This window comes from Procambarus clarkii, chromosome 73 (genome assembly GCF_040958095.1).
Source record: "Procambarus clarkii isolate CNS0578487 chromosome 73, FALCON_Pclarkii_2.0, whole genome shotgun sequence".
Taxonomy (NCBI): domain Eukaryota; kingdom Metazoa; phylum Arthropoda; class Malacostraca; order Decapoda; family Cambaridae; genus Procambarus; species Procambarus clarkii.
Genome location: NC_091222.1, coordinates 21,610,642 through 21,627,166, shown reverse-complemented (window position 1 = coordinate 21,627,166; position 16,525 = coordinate 21,610,642). Strand labels below are relative to the sequence as shown.

At 53.0% G+C, this 16,525-nt stretch overlaps 4 protein-coding genes across 4 annotated transcripts in view; all 4 read right to left on the bottom strand.

Moving 5' to 3' along the window:
• Window positions 1-4,828: 4,828 nt before the first annotated feature.
• Window positions 4,829-7,168, bottom strand: LOC138356654 (uncharacterized). The gene is made up of 2 exons (XM_069312845.1): window positions 6,854-7,168; window positions 4,829-4,954 (listed from the first exon to the last, which is right to left on the bottom strand). Exons 1-2 carry the CDS (start codon window positions 7,166-7,168, stop codon window positions 4,829-4,831), a joined length of 441 nt encoding a protein of 146 aa, XP_069168946.1.
• An 829-nt stretch (window positions 7,169-7,997) lies between these two features.
• Window positions 7,998-9,025, bottom strand: LOC138356653 (uncharacterized). The gene is made up of 2 exons (XM_069312844.1): window positions 8,780-9,025; window positions 7,998-8,471 (listed from the first exon to the last, which is right to left on the bottom strand). The coding sequence occupies exons 1-2, from the start codon at window positions 9,023-9,025 to the stop codon at window positions 7,998-8,000; spliced, it is 720 nt and encodes a 239-aa protein (XP_069168945.1).
• Window positions 9,026-9,279: 254 nt separating this feature from the next.
• LOC138356652 (uncharacterized) lies at window positions 9,280-13,270 on the bottom strand. The gene is made up of 3 exons (XM_069312843.1): window positions 12,793-13,270; window positions 10,017-10,426; window positions 9,280-9,297 (listed from the first exon to the last, which is right to left on the bottom strand). Exons 1-3 carry the CDS (start codon window positions 13,268-13,270, stop codon window positions 9,280-9,282), a joined length of 906 nt encoding a protein of 301 aa, XP_069168944.1.
• An 887-nt stretch (window positions 13,271-14,157) lies between these two features.
• LOC138356651 (uncharacterized) overlaps window positions 14,158-16,525 on the bottom strand; it is a 29,559-nt gene continuing 27,191 nt past the window's right edge. The window contains exon 5 of the mRNA XM_069312842.1: window positions 14,158-14,166. Within this exon, the coding sequence (XP_069168943.1) occupies window positions 14,158-14,166 (9 nt within the window). The remainder of the gene's footprint in view (window positions 14,167-16,525) is intronic.

Sequence of the window (16,525 nt, the reverse complement as noted above, 5' to 3'; positions counted from 1 at the left end):
GTGTTGCTGACGTCCCTGCACAGTGTTGCCGGCATAAATGCACAGTGTTGCCGGCGTCCCTGCACAGTGTTGCCGGCGTCCCTACGCAGTGTTTCCGGCATAAATGCACAGTGTTGCCGGCGTCCCTGCACAGTGTTGCCGGCGTCCCTGCACAGTGTTGCCAGCGTCCCTACGTAGTGTTGCCGGCGTCCCTACGCAGTGTTGCCGGCGTCCCTGCACAGTGTTGCAGGCGTCCATGCACAGTGTTGCTGGCGTCCATGCACAGTGTTGCCGGCGTCCCTGCACAGTGTGGCTGGCGTCCATGCATAGTGTTGCCGGCGTCCCTGCGCACTGTTGCCGGCGTCCCTGCACAGTGTTACCAGCGTCCCTGCGCAGTGTTGCCGGCGTCCTTGAACAGTGTTGCCGGCGTTCCTGTGTAGTGTTGCTGGCGTCCATGCACAGTGTTGCTGGCGTCCATGCACAGTGTGGCCGGCGTCCATGCACAGTGTTGCTGGCGTCCCTGCACAGTGTTGCCGGCGTCCCTGCACAGTGTTGCTGGCGTTCCTGCACAGTGTTGCTGGCGTCCCTGCACAGTGTTGCTGGCGTCCCTGCACAGTGTTGCTGGCGTCCCTGCACAGTGTTGCTGGCGTCCCTGCACAGTGTTGCTGGCGTCCCTGCACAGTGTTGCTGGCGTCCCTGCACAGTGTTGCTGGCGTCCCTGCACAGTGTTGCCGGCGTCCCTGCACAGTGTTGCCGGCGTCCCTGCACAGTGTTGCCAGCGTCTCTGCACAGTGTTGCCGGCGTCCCTGCACAGTGTTGCCGGCGTCCCTGCACATTGTTGCCGGCGTCCCTGTACAGTGTTGCTGACGTCCCTGCACAGTGTTGCCGGCATAAATGCACAGTGTTGCCGGCGTCCCTGCACAGTGTTGCCGGCGTCCCTACGCAGTGTTTCCGGCATAAATGCACAGTGTTGCTGACGTCCCTGCACAGTGTTGCCGGCGTCCCTGCACAGTGTTGCCGGCGTCCCTGCACAGTGTTGCCAGCGTCCCTACGCAGTGTTGCCGGCGTCCCTACGCAGTGTTGCCGGCGTCCCTGCACAGTGTTGCAGGCGTCCATGCACAGTGTTGCTGGCGTCCATGCACAGTGTTGCCGGCGTCCCTGCACAGTGTGGCTGGCGTCCATGCACAGTGTTGCCGGCGTCCCTGCGCACTGTTGCCGGCGTCCCTGCACAGTGTTACCAGCGTCCCTGCGCAGTGTTGCCGGCGTCCTTGAACAGTGTTGTCGGCGTTCCTGTGTAGTGTTGCTGGCGTCCATGCACAGTGTTGCTGGCGTCCATGCACAGTGTGGCCGGCGTCCCTGCACAGTGTTGCTGGCGTCCCTGCACAGTGTTGCTGGCGTCCCTGCACAGTGTTGCTGGCGTCCCTGCACAGTGTTGCTGGCGTCCCTGCACAGTGTTGCTGGCGTCCCTGCACAGTGTTGCTGGCGTCCCTGCACAGTGTTGCTGGCGTCCCTGCACAGTGTTGCCGGCGTCCCTGCACAGTGTTGCCGGCGTCCCTGCACAGGGTTGCCGGCGTCCCTGCACAGTGTTGCCGGCGTCCCTGCACAGGGTTGCCGGCGTCCCTGCACAGTGTTGCCGGCGTCCCTGCACAGTGTTGCTGGCGTCCCTGCACAGTGTTGCTGGCGTCCCTGCACAGGGTTGCTAGCGTCCCTGCACAGGGTTGCTGGCGTCCATGCACAGTGTTGCCGGCGTCCATGCACAGGGTTGCTGGCGTCCCTGCACAGTGTTGCCGGCGTCCATGCACAGGGTTGCTGGCGTCCCTGCACAGGGTTGCCGGCGTCCATGCACAATGTTGCAGGCGTCCATGCACAGTGTTGCTGGCGTCCATGCACAGTGTTGCTGGCGTCGATGCACAGTGTTGCCGGCGTCCATGCAAAGTGTTGCCGGCGTCCCTGCACAGTGTTGCCGGCGTCCATGCACAGTGTTGCCGGCGTCCATGCACAGTGTTGCCGGCGTCCCTGCACAGTGTTGCCGGCGTCCATGCACAGTGTTGCTGGCGTCCCTGCACAGTGTTGCCGGCGTCCCTGCACAGTGTTGCCGGCGTCCCTTCACAGGGTTGCTGGCGTCCCTGCACAGTGTTGCCGGCGTCCCTGCACAGGGTTGCCGGCGTCCCTGCACAGTGTTGCCGGCGTCCCTGCACAGTGTTGCCGGCGTCCCTGCACAGTGTTGCCGGCGTCCCTGCACAGTGTTGCCGGCGTCCCTGCACAGTGTTGCCGGCGTCCCTGCACAGGGTTGCTGGCGTCCATGCACAGTGTTTCCGGCATAAATGCACAGTGTTGCTGGCGTCCCTGCACAGTGTTACCAGCGTCCCTGCACAGTGTTGCCGGCGTCCCTGCGCAGTGTTGCCGGCGTCCTTGAACAGTGTTGCCGGCGTTCCTGTGTAGTGTTGCCGGCGTCCGTGCACAGTGTTGCCGGCGTCCGTGCACAGTGTTGCCGGCGTCCGTGCACAGTGTTGCCGGCGTCCGTGCACAGTGTTGCCGGCGTCCGTGCACAGTGTTGCCGGCGTCCCTGCGTAGTGTTGCCGGCGTCCATACACAGTGTTGCCGGCGTCCGTGCACAGTGTTGCCGGCGTCCGTGCACAGTGTTGCCGGCGTCCGTGCACAGTGTCCGGCTGGTCTACCTCCACCAGCAGCCACGACGCGGTCGGAAATCCCATGGACATTCCGTAGCGGAAAAGATGAATACAAAAACGTAACCGAGTTCTCAAGGAGGTGTTCTACAACCTTTGTCTCGGCCATGTACAGATACGTATTTATCCACAATGTGTCCAGGGTGCCGGGGTAACCCTTAAATGCGTCAAGCTTGAATGCTAACATGCATCTGATGCTTGTTAGTTTGGGGACCATTTAAGGTTGACGCACAAATGATACTCATGCGGCCCCAGCATGATTAAGTGATTTGATGAAATAGCTGTGCCCAAAGTGGTCAACGACAGCTGTCGGGTATTGGGTTAAGGGTCAAACGACTTCCAAATCTTTTGTACAGTCAGTGTGGCCTAGTGGTATCAGTATTGGACACGCCAAAGGGCATTGAGCCCTGACTGTCCAGACTCGAATCCTTCAAGGAGTAGAGTTTTCTGAGAAAATATATATATATTGTGACGATAATCTCTTTCAAGAGAGATTGAGCTGACTCTTCTCTACATCAAGTTACGTATATTATACAACAATAAGATGCTACCTTCAAGATACGTCTACCAGTAGCCAACATTGACTACATACCAGTACTAACATTGAGAAGATTTGGATATTGACTAATTAGGGCAGACTCAATTAAATTCCGTTCCACAAAGCCATTGCAATTGGCAATGCTTTTCCCCCCATCCCAATTAATAGTGTGATCACACAAACTTGTATGTAGATACAAAGCATTAGACGTTTGGGCAGTTCTTACACTATAAGCATGTTGGGACATACGTAATTGTAAGGATTCTTCTGTTTTTCCAAAGTACACAGACTCACAATCATTGCAGGGAATCGAATACACACAACCTGCAGTACCAGGGGACATTTTGTTTATTAAATTAGACTTGATCGTATTATTACTGAACACCAAATTGATATTAAGGTTCTTAAAAACTGGGGAAAGTTTCTCCAACCCCATCGCATAAGGTACCACCAATGAGTTTCTAATTTCTGGTTTCACTTTGGAGACATTATTATAAAACGAACGTTTAGCTTTCCCAAACGAACAATCCAAAAATATCTTAGGGTACTGTAAACTCTCCCCAATTTCATTGTTTGGGAAACGATTGTTCGTTTGGGAAAGCTAAACGATGGGGGAAATAGCCTTGGGTACCATCAGCTTTTGTCCGGTCGTGATGGTCGAGTGGGTAAAGTGCCCTGTACACCAGCTGCATAGTGCTCCTGGCAGTATGGGTTTGAGTCACTTCTGGGGTGTGAGTTTTCAGTTGCATATATGCCTGGGGACCATTCAGGATTGTTCGCGCATATATATATATATATATATATGTCGTACCTAGTAGCCAGAACGCACTTCTCAGCCTACTATGCAAGGCCCGATTTGCCTAATAAGCCAAGTTTTCATGAATTAATTGTTTTTCGAGTACCTAACCTACCTAACCTAACCTAACTTTTTCGGCTACCTAACCTAACCTAACCTATAAAGATAGGTTAGGTTAGGTAGGGTTGGTTAGGTTCGGTCATATATCTACGTTAATTTTAACTCCAATAAAAAAAATTGACCTCATACATAATGAAATGGGTAGCTTTATCATTTCATAAGAAAAAAATGTGAGAAAATATATTAATTCAGGAAAACTTGGCTTATTAGGCAAATCGGGCCTTGCATAGTAGACCGAGTACGACGTTCTGGCTACTAGGTACAACATATATATATTATGTATAAATATATATATAATTTTTTTTTCAAATAATTTACTGTTTACATTTGAGATTTATTTATGCCTTTCTTATATTGACGATTTCTGTATATCTATACATGACAATATATTTTGATTAATTTCGACAGAGCAACTGTATTTTTGTTCTTGGCGGTCAATTTAAATTGGTCTGATGTCAATTTACTCATCCATTAAAAACAATTGTTTATTACAAAAATGATTTCCTAGCAATAAAAAAAGTCTTAAAAAATAAGCTATTGAGGTTTTTGGCTGCGCTGGTTTTAGGCAGAATTTAAAGATTTTTGGTATGATATAATTGCTTTTTCCAGCCTGTGACGTATATTTTCGAGAAAAAAAATTCATAGATGGAGTCACGTTTAACTAGCAACTAGGTTCACGCAATTAACGGGGAAGCTGTTAAATGTTTCTCAGTGGATTACACCCACATGTAAGACCACACTCATTTTCCTAGTATTATTTTGTTTAATCAGGATCTGTGAACCGCTGAGGACCGGTTGACGTATAACTGGTTGTCGTGGGAACGTCAGCGGCACCTGAAGAATTTTGAACGTCAGTCATCTTTTTAGTCATGGTTAGTACGTAGCCTCATCACCTTCCCACGCCCCGGGGGGCGCCAGGTGTTGACCCGCGTGTAGAGTCACGGAGACCCTCAGTCACAGAGACGGTGTCCTCAGTCAGGGAGACGGTGTCCACAGTCATAGTGACGGTGTCCACAGTCATAGTGACGGTGTCCACAGTCATAGTGACGGTGTCCACAGTCAGAGTGACGGTGTCCACAGTCAGAGTGACGGTGTCCACAGTCACGGAGACGGTGTCCACAGTCACGGAGACGGTTTCCACAGTCACGGAGATGATGTCCGCAGTCATAGTGACGGTGTCCACAGTCATAGTGACGGTGTCCACAATCATAGTGACGGTGTCCCCAGTCACAGAGACGGTGTCCACAGTCACGGAGATGATGTCCACAGTCATAGTGACGGTGTCCACAGTCATAGTGACGGTGTCCACAATCATAGTGACGGTGTCCACAGTCACAGAGACGGTGTCCACAGTCACGAAGACGGTGTCCACAGACACAGAGACGGTGTCCACAGTCACGGAGACGGTGTCCACAGTCATAGTGACGGTGTCCATAGTCATAGTGACGGTGTCCACAGTCACGGAGACGGTGTCCACAGTCACGGAGACGGTGTCCACAGTGACGGTGTCCACAATCATAGTGACGGTGTCCACAGTCACGGAGACGGTGTTCACAGTCACGGAGACGGTGTTCACAGTCACGGAGACGGTGTCCACAGTCACGGAGACGGTGTCCACAGTCACGGAGACGGTGTCCACAGTCACGGAGACGGTGTCCACAGTCACAGAGAAGGTGTCCGAAGCCACGGTGACGGTGTCCACAGTCACGGAGACTGTTTCCACAGTAACGGTGACGGTGTCCACATTCACGTTGACGGTGTCCACAGTCACGGTGACGGTGTCCACAGTCACGGTGACGGTGTCCACAGACACGGAGACGGTGTCCACAGTCACGGAGATGGTGTCCACAGTCACGGAGATGGTGTCCACAGTCAGGGAGATGGTGTCCACAGTCACGGAGACGGTGTCCACAGTCACGGAGACGGTGTCCACAGTCACGGAGACGGTGTCCACAGTCACGAAGACGGTGTCCACAGTCACGGAGACGGTGTCCACAGTCATAGTGACGGTGTCCACATCTACAGAGACGATGTTTGCAGTCATAGTGACGGTGTCCACAGTCACGGAGACGGTGTCCACAGTCAGTGAAGGTGTCCACAGTCATAGTAACGGTATCCACAGTCATGGTGATGGTGTCCACAGTCATAGTGACGGTGTCCACTGTCATAGTGACGGTGTCCACAGTCACGGAGACGGTGTCCACAGTCACGGAGACGGCATTCACAGTCATAGTGATGGTGTCCACAGTCACGGAGACGGTGTCCACAGTCACGGAGACGGTGTCCACAGTCATAGTGACGGTGTCTACAGTCAGAGACGGTGTCCACAGTCACAGAGACGGTGTCCACAGTCATAGTAACGGTGTCCACAGTCACAGAGACGGTATCCACAGTCATAGTGACGGTGTCCACAGTCACGGAGACGGTGTTCACAGTCACAGAGACAGTGTCCACAGTCACGGAGACGGTGTCCACAGTCACGGAGACGGTGTCCACAGTCATAGTAACGGTGTCCACAGTCACGGAGACGGTGTCCACAGTCACGGAGACGGTGTTCACAGTCATAGTGATGGTGTCGACAGTCACGGAGACGGTGTCCACAGTCACGGAGACGGTGTTCACAGTTATAGTGATGGTGTCGACAGTCACGGAGACGGTGTCCACAGTCACGGAGACGGTGTCCACAGTCACGGAGACGGTGTCCACAGTCACGGAGACGGTGTCCACAGTCACAGAGACGGTGTCCACAGTCACAGAGACGGTGTCCACAGTCACGGAGACGGTGTCCACAGTCACATAGACGATGTCCGCAGTCATAGTGACGGTGTCCATTGTCACGGTGACGGTGTCCACAGTCACGGAGACGGTGTCCACAGTCACAGAGACGGTGCCCACAGTCACAGAGACGGTGTCCTCAGTCACGGAGACGATGTCCACAGTCATAGTGACGGTGTCCACAGTCACGGAGACGGTGTCCACAGTCACGGAGATGGTGTCCACAGTCACGGAGAGGGTGTCCGCAGTCACAGTGACGGTGTCCACAATCATAGTGACGGTGTCCACAGTCACAGAGACGGTGTCCACAGTCACAGAGACGGTGTCCACAGTCATAGTGACGGTGTCCACAGTCACGGAGACGGTGTTCACAGTCACAGAGACAGTGTCCACAGTCACGGAGACGGTGTCCACAGTCACAGAGACGGTATCCACAGTCATTGTGACAGTGTCCACAGTCACAGTACCGGTGTCCACAGTCACAGAGACAGTGTCCACAGTCATAGTGAGTGTCCACAGTCATAGTGACGGTGTCCACAGCCAAGGAGTCGGTGTCCACAGTCACGGAGACGGTGTCCACAGTCATAGTGACAGTATCCACAGTCACAGTGACGGTGTCCACAGTCTCGGAGACGGTGTCCACAGTCATAGTGACGGTGTCCACAGTCATAGTGACGGTGTCCACAGTCACAGTGACGGTGTCCACAGTCTCGGAGATGGTGTCCACAGTCACGGAGACGGTGTCCACAGTCACGGAGACGGTGTTTCATAGTCACTGTGACGGTGTTCACAGTCATAGTGACGGTATCCACAGTCACTGAGACGATGTCCACAGTCACGGAGACGGTGTCCATTGTCACTGTGACGGTGTTCACAGTCATAGTGACAGTATCCACAGTCACAGTGACGGTGTCCACAGTCTCGGAGACGGTGTCCACAGTCATAGTGACGGTGTCCACAGTCATAGTGACGGTATCCACAGTCACGGAGACAGTGTCCACAGTCACGGAGGCGGTGTCCACAGTCAGTGACGGTGTCCACAGTCACAGTGATGGTGTCCACAGTCACGGAGACGGTGTCCACAGTCACGGAGATGGTGTCCTTAGTCACTGTGACGGTGTCCACAGTCACTGTGACGGTGTCCACAGTCACTGTGACGGTGTTCACAGTCAATGTGACAGTGTCCAGAGTCATAGTGACGATGTCCATTCACTGTGACGGTGTCCAAAGGCACTGTGAAGGTGTCCAGAGTCACTGTGACGGTGTCCACAGTCACTGTGACGGTGTCCACAGTCACTGTGACGGTGTCCACAGTCACTGTGACGGTGTCCACAGTCACTGTGACGGTGTTCACAGTCATAGTGACCGTGTTCACAGTCACAGAGATGGTGTCCACACTCACGGAGACGGTGTCCATAGTCACTGTGAGGTGATCACTGTCAATTAGACGGTGTCCACAGTCAATTAGACGGTGTCCACAGTCATAGTGACGGTGTCCACATTCACTGTGACTGTGTCCACAGTCTCGGAGACGGTGTCCACAGTCATTGAGGCGATGTCCACTGTCACGGAGATGCTGTCCACAGTCATAGTGACGGTGTCCATAGTCACAATGACGGTGTCCACAGTTATAGTGACGGTGTCCATAATCACAATGACGGTGTCCACAGTCACGGAGACGGTGTCCACAGTCACGGAGACGGTGTCCACAGTCATAGTGTCGGTGTCCACAGTCACGGAGACGGTGTCAACAGTCATATTAACGGTGTCTACAGTCATAGTGACGGTGTCCACAGTCAAGGAGACGGTGTCCACAGTCACAATGACGGTGTCCACAGTCACGGAGACGGTGTCCACAGTCACAGAGACGGTGTCCACAGTAACAGAGACAATGTCCACAGTCATAGTGACGGTGTCCACGGTCACGGAGACGGTGTCCACAGTCTTAGTGACGGTATCCACGGTCATAATGACGGTGTCCACAGTCACAGAGACGGTGTCCGCAGTCACGGTGACGGTGTCCACAGTCACGGAGACTGTATCCACAGTAACGGTGACGGTGTCCATATTCACGTTGACGGTGTCCACAGTCACGGTGACGGTGTCCACAGACACGGAGACGGTGTCCATAGTCACAGAGACGGTGTTCACAGTCACGGAGTCGGTGTCCACAGTCACGTAGACGGTGTCCACAGTCAGGGAGACGGTGTCCACAGTCACGGAGACGGTGTCCACAGTCACGGAGACGGTGTCCACACTCATAGTGACGATGTCAACAGTCACAGAGACGGTGTCCACAGTCACGGAGACGGTGTCCACAGTCACGGAGACGGTGTCCACAGTCACGAAGACGGTGTCCACAGTCATAGTGACGGTATCCACAATTACAGAAATGGTGTCCACTGTCACAAAAACGGTGTCCACAGTCACGGAGACGATGTCCGCAGTCATAGTGACGGTGTCCACAGTCACGGAGACGGTGTCCACAGTCACGGAGATGGTGTCCGCAGTCACAGTGACGGTGTCCACAATCATAGTGACGGTGTCCACAGTCACAGAGACGGTGTCCACAGTCATAATGACGGTGTTCATAGTGATAGTGACGGTGTCCACAATAATAGTGACGGTGTCCACAGACATATTGTAGATGTCTACAGTCATTGTGACGGTGTCCACAGTCACGTAAACGGTGTCCACAGTCACAGAGACAGTGTTCACAGTCATAGTTACGGTGTCCACAGTCACTGAGAAGGTGTCCACAGTCACGGAGACGGTGTCCACAGTCACAAAGACGGTGTCCACAGCCACAAAGACGGTGTCCACAGTCACGGAGACGGTGTCCACAGTCATAGTGACAGTGTCCACAGTCAAGGAGACGGTGTCCACAGTCATAGTGACGGTGTTCACAGTCACGGAGACAGTGTCCACAGTCATGGAGACGGTGTCCACAGTCATAGTGACAGTGTCCACAGTCAAGGAGACGGTGTCCACAGTCACAGAGACGGTGTCCACAGTCACGGAGACAATGTCCACAGTCATAGTGACGGTGTCCACAGTCACGGAGACGGTGTCCACAGTCATGGAGACGGTGTCCACAGTCATAGTAACGGTGTCCTCTCACGGAGACGGTGTTCACTGTCACGGAGACGGTGTCCACAGTCATAGTGACGGTTTCCACAGTCAAAGAGACGGTGTCCACAGTCAAAGAGACGGTGCCCACAGTCACAGTGACGGTGTCCACAGTTATAGTGACGGTGTCCACAGTGACAGTGACGGTGTCCACAGTCACTGAGACGGTGTCAACTGTCACAATGACGGTGTCCACAGTCACGGAGACTGTGTCCACAGTCACGGAGACGGTGTCCACAGTTTCGGAGACGATCTCCACAGTTTCGAAGACGGTGTCCACAGTTTCGGAGACGGTGTCCACAGTCACCGAGACGGTGTCCAAAGTCATATTGACGGTGTACACAGTCATAGTGACGTTGTCCTCAGTCACGGAGACGGTGTCCATAGTCACGGAGACGGTGTCTACAGTCATATTAACGGTGTCCAAAGTCATAGTGACGGTGTCCACAATCACGGAGACGGTGTCCACAGTCACGGTGACGGTGTCCACAGTCACGGAGACGGTGTCCACAGTCACAGGTACGTTGTCCACAGTCATAGTGACGGTGTCCACAGTTATAGTGACGGTGTACACAGTCATAGTGACGGTGTCCACAGTCACTGAGATGGTGTCCACAGTCATAGTGACGGTGTCCACAGACATAGTGACGGTGTCCACAGTCATAGTGACGGTGTCCACAGTCACGGAGACGGTGTCAACAGTCCTAGTGACGGTGTCCACAGTCACGGAGACGGTGTCCACAGTCACGGAGACCGTGTCCACAGTCACGGAGACGGTGTCCACAGTCACGGAGACGGTGTCGACAGTCTCGGAGACAATGTCCACAGTCATAGTGACGGTGTCCACAGTCACGGAGACGGTGTCCACAGTCATAGAGACGGTGTCCACAGTCATAGTAACGGTGTCCACTCACGGAGACGGTGTTCACTGTCACGGAGACGGTGTCCACAGTCATAGTGACGGTTTCCACAGTCAAAGAGACGGTGTCCACAGTCAAAGAGACGGTGCCCACAGTCACAGTGACGGTGTCCACAGTTATAGTGACGGTGTCCACAGTGACGGTGTCCACAGTCACGGAGACGGTGTCCATAGTCACGGAGACGGTCTCCACAGTCACGGAGACGGTGTCCACAGTCACGGAGACGGTGTCCACAGTCATAGTGACGGTGTCCACAGCCATAGTGACGGTGTCAACAGTCACGGAGACGGTGTCCACAGTCATATTGATGATGTCTACAGTCATAGTGACGGTGTCCACAGTCATATTGACGATGTCTACAGTCATAGTGATGGTGTTTACAGTGATAGTGACGGTGTCCACAGTCACGGAGATGGTGTCCACAGTCATAGTGACGGTGTCCACAGTCACGGAGACGGTGTCCACTGTCACGGAGACGGTCTCCACAGTCCCGGAGACGGTGTCCACAGTCACGGAGACGGTGTCCACAGTCATAGTGACGGTGTCCACAGCCATAGTGACGGTGTCCACAGTCACAAAGACGGTGTCCACATTCATAGTGACGGTGTCCATAGTCACGGAGACGGTGTCCACAGTCATAGTGATGGTGTCAACAGTCACGGAGACGGTGTCCACAGTCATATTGATGATGTCTACAGTCATAGTGACGGTGTCCACAGTCATATTGACGATGTCTACAGTCATAGTGATGGTGTTCACAGTGATAGTGACGGTGTCCACAGTCACGGAGATGGTGTCCACAGTCATAGTGACGGTGTCCACAGTCACGGAGACGGTGTCCACTGTCACGGAGACGGTCTCCACAGTCACGGAGACGGTGTCCACAGTCACGGAGACGGTGTCCACAGTCATAGTGACGGTGTCCACAGCCATAGTGACGGTGTCCACAGTCACAAAGACGGTGTCCACATTCATAGTGACGGTGTCCACAGTCACGGAGACGGTGTCCACAGTCATAGTGATGGTGTCCACAGTCATAGTGACGGTGTCCACAGTCTTTGTGAAGGTGTCCACAGTCACGGAGACGGAGTCCACAGTCATAGTAACGGTGTCCACAGTCATAGTGACAGTGTCCACAGTCATAATGACGGTGTCCACAGTCACGGAGGCGGTGTCCATAGTCTCGGAGACGGTGTCAACAGTCACGGAGACGGTGTCAACAGTCACGGAGACGGTGTCCACAGTCACGGAGACGGTGTCCACAACCACAGTGACGGTATCCACAGTCATAGTGACGGTGTCTACAGTCACTGAGACGGTGTCCACAGTCATATTGACGGTGTCCACAGTCATAGTGACGGTGTCCACAGTCACGGAAACGGTGTCCACAGTCATTAACGGTGTCCACAGTCACGATGACGGTGTCCACAATCACGGAGACGATGTCCGCAGTCACGGAGTCAGTGTACACAGTCACAGTGACGGTGTCCACAGTTACGATGACGGAGTCCACACGGACACAGTCACATTGACGGTGTCCACATTTACGAAGACGGTGTCCACAGTCACAGAGACGGTGTCCACAGTCACGAAGACGGTGTGCACAGTCACGAAGACGGTGTGCACAGTCACGGAGACGATGTCCACAGTCATAGTGACGGTGTCCACAGTCACGGAGACGGTGTCCACAGTCACGGAGACGGTGCCCACAGTCACGGAGACGGTGTTTACAGTCACGGAGACGGTGTCCACAGCCACGGAGACGGTGTCCACAGCCACGAAGACGGTGTCCACAGTCATAGTGACGGTGTCCACAGTTGCGAAGACGGTGTCCACAGTCATAGTGACCGTGTTCACAGTCATTGTGACGGTGTCCACAGTGATAGTGACGGTGTTCACGGTGATAGTGACGATGTCCACAGTCACGGAGACGGTGTCCACAGTCATAGTGACGGTGTCCCACCGTCTCGAAGATGGTGTCGACAGTCACGGAGACGGTGTCCACAGTTATAGTGACGGTGTCCACATTCACGGAGACGGTGTCCACAGTCATATTGATGGTGACCACAGTGATAGTGACGGTGTGCCCAGTCACGGTGACGGTGTCCACGGTCACAGGTACATTGTCCACAGTCAAAGTGACGGTGTCCACAGTCACGGAGTCGGTGTCCACATTCATAGTGATGGTGTCCACAGTCATAGTGATGGTGTCCACAGTCACGGAGACGGTGTCCACAGTTACAGAGACGGTGTACACATTCATAGCGACGGTGTCCACAATCACGGAGACTGTGTCCACAGTCATAGGTATGGTATCCACAGTCATAGTGACGGTGTCCACAGTCATAGTGACGGTGTCCACAGTCATAGTGACGGTGTCCACAGTCATAATGACGGTGTCCACAGTCACAGAGACGGTGTCCACAGTCACGGAGAGGGTGACCACAGTCACGTTGATGGTGTCCACAGTCATTACCAGTGTCCACAGTCATAGTGACGGTGTCCACAGTCACGGAGACGGTGTCCACAGTCACGGAGACGGTGTCCACAACCACAGTGACGGTGTCCACAGTCATAGTGACGGTGTCTACAGTCACGGAGACGGTGTCCACAGTCATATTGACGGTGTCCACAGTCATAGTGACGGTGTCCACAGTCACGGAGACGGTGTCCACAGTCACGGAGACGGTGACCACAGTCACGTTGATGGTGTCCACAGTCATTACCGGTGTCCACAGTCATAGTGACGGTGTCCACAGTCACGGAGACAGTGTCCACAGTCACGGTGATGGTGTCCACAGTCACAGAGACGATGTCCACAGTCACGGAGTCAGTGTACATAGTCACAGTGACGGTGTCCACAGTTACGAAGACGGTGTCCAAACGGACACAGTCACGGAGACGGTGTCCACAGTCACGGAGACGGTGTCCACAGTCACGGAGACGGTGTCCACAGTCACGGAGACAGTGTACACAGTCACAGAGACGGTGTCCACAGTCTCGGAGACGGTGTCCACAGTCACGAAGACGGTGTGCACAGTCACGGAGACGGTGTCCATAGTCACAATGACGGTGTCCACATTCACAGAGACAGTGTCCACAGTCACGAAGACGGTGTGCACAGTCACGGAGACGGTGTCCACATTTTATGATCTCAGCCTACAGGAGAAACGAGTCTCCCTCCTTGAGAGTTATTCATCAAGCCTGACCTAACTAGAACGTCTAGCAGATATTGAGGTGATAACCCATATGTAAAATGGCTGGTTGGATATGTATAACAATTTAAGATTATGGGCAATGAAGAAGAAAACAGATAAATGACTGGCTAGGAGATGTGGACATTTTGCTGGAGGCGTGAGGCTCGCTTCTGGAGGGGCTTTGACCTCACTTGAGTGCCAGACATCGCAGGGGAAAGCCGCGCTCCGTTCGAGCTCCCGTCAGAAGGGAACCCCTAGTGATATATCTCGAAGAGAAGAGAAGTGTGCAGACGTACCACCTGTGGAATCGAGCTGGGAACGTTGTGGTCTCAAGTCCTGGTCGACGAGCAGATATTAAATCGCCAAGAGGCATTATTGTGGGCGGTGGAAGCGCCGTGACCAGACGCCGTCAGAGGGAGAAGCGCCCTCGACCAGACGATCTGTGGTAAGCATGATATACGCCAGTTCATAGTGATTGCTTGTAGTTGGTCGTGTGCCTGATAGTAGCAATGTTTATTTATAAGTTAGACATGTTTTAATAAGGCAGAAAGCCTGAAATAGGAGAGTGAAGAGGGAGGAACACGGAGCGACGTCCGTCCCCTCTGAGCTCTGACAGACGACTGAGGGAGCCCGGCTCCTGACGGAGGAAGATCCTCCCAGCGAGTGAGGACCGCCGCCGGGCGAGGTGGAGTATGGACCCGCCCAAAACGGGGGAGTCCACTCTCACTGTATGTAGAGGACAGATAGAGGTTTGAGGCAAACATATTGTGTGATTATTTGTGTTATGTGTTAAAGGGAAACAATTTTATTGGAGTGTCGATGGGTTGCAGGTTTGTCTTTGGGGGAAGAAGTTGCTGAGAACTTCGAAGCCAGCATAGATGAAGTAATTGATGAGACTCCAAGGTAGTGAAGCAGAGGACCTCGAGCTGTGAGAAGCAGTGAAGAGGAGTGTCAAGTGCTTCTGTAGAGGTGGAGAAGCACCATAGTTGCTCGAGGAAACTTCATGGTGTAGCAGCCAAGGGAGCTGTGGAGGAACCTAGCAGAAGGGTGAAGCACCGTAGTTGCTCAAGGAAACTTCATGATAGCAGCCTGAAGGAGCTGCAGAGGATCCTGGTAGTGAAGCCCGGAAGAACCTGAAGATATCAGGGTAGTGAACTTCCAGAGGTGGAAGGGAAGTTCTGGTGGATTACTTGTAGGGAGTTGATAGTGTTTGGTTGTCATTAGTGTGCAAGACGCAGTGAGAGGTGAGTGGTTGTTTGCATTCTTATGTCAAGGAGTGATTTATTCTGAAGTTTAGAGTTGCAGTCGTAGGCTTGATTACCTACAGATGTATGTGTTCTAGGGCTGATAGAGTGATCGATTGATCATTGTTGTGTATCAATGAATATTTATACTGATATATGTTATTGCATTCATATGCTGATTTTCTTTGTACACATTTATAGATACATATATATATTCTCTTGCTGATGGTGCAACAGTGTATGTAGACTTGATCAACTTGAGGAGGTTGATAGTATCAGGTAGTGAACCAGGAGATAGGAAACCACTTGATAAGCTGATGGTAGAGTTCTGGTTGTGTTGGAGAGCAACCTGATTGTAATAGTATAGAGTATAGGATTCATTATTATTATATGTGTGTATGTATTGTGTATGTGCTCTGTCCAGTAAATGTATTCCAATTTGCCGGTGTTTGCCCTTGTCCTAGTGAGGCTTCCCAGGAGGTAGTAAAGAAGGAGAGAGAGAGAGAAAGAACTAAGAACCACTGCTGTGGACAGGGTAGGAGGTAATACTAGTAAGTCATAGGGGATTGAGGAGATCATATCACCTAGGGAGAGAGTGGGGAGTCACAGCGGCTCGAGTGGGTGTGTGCACGTGACAACGAGGTTGAGTGTTGGAGCCGCATCCCCTAAACGTGTGACGTTGAGCCCCTCTCCAAGAGCCAGGAGCGCCAAGGGTTATCTCCTAGTGAGGTATAAGCACTCTACCGAGTTGTGGGTTGGGTTGTCCATAGAGAAGGATCAACGACGACAACACCAACCAACCCACAGACTATAATACCACAGTCATAGTGACGGTGTCCACAGTCATAGTGACGGTGTCCATAGTCACAGTGACGGTGTCCACAGTCACGGAGACGGTGTCCACAGGCACGGAGACGGTGTCCACAGCCACGGAGACGGTGTCCACAGGCACGGAGACGGTGTCCATAGCCACGGAAACGGTGTCCACAGTCATAGTGTCGGTGTCCACAGTCACGGTGACGGTGTCCACAGTCACGGCGACGGTGTCCACAGTCATTGTGACGGTGTCCACAGTCATAGTGACGGTGTTCACAGTCATAGTGACGGTGTTCACAGTCATAGTGATGGTGTTCACAGTCA

Excerpts from the sequence above, each read along its gene's own strand:
- LOC138356654 (XM_069312845.1), bottom strand. The coding sequence starts at position 7,168 with ATGATTGTGGACACCGTCACTGTGACTGCGGACACCCTCTCCGTGACT. Across the intron at positions 4,955-6,853 it reads TGACTGTGGACACCGTCTCT|GTGCCGCTGACGTTCCCACG; the intron begins GTGACTGTGGAC and ends AAAATTCTTCAG.
- LOC138356653 (XM_069312844.1), bottom strand. The coding sequence starts at position 9,025 with ATGGACACCGTCTCCGTGTCTGTGGACACCGTCACCGTGACTGTGGAC. Across the intron at positions 8,472-8,779 it reads TGACTGTGGACATTGTCTCT|CATCTCCGTGACAGTGGACA; the intron begins GTTACTGTGGAC and ends GACTGTGGACAG.
- LOC138356652 (XM_069312843.1), bottom strand. The coding sequence starts at position 13,270 with ATGACTGTGGATACCATACCTATGACTGTGGACACAGTCTCCGTGATT. Across the intron at positions 10,427-12,792 it reads TCACAATGACTGTGAACACG|ACACCGTCTCCGTGACTATG; the intron begins GTCACTATGACT and ends ATATGACTGTAG.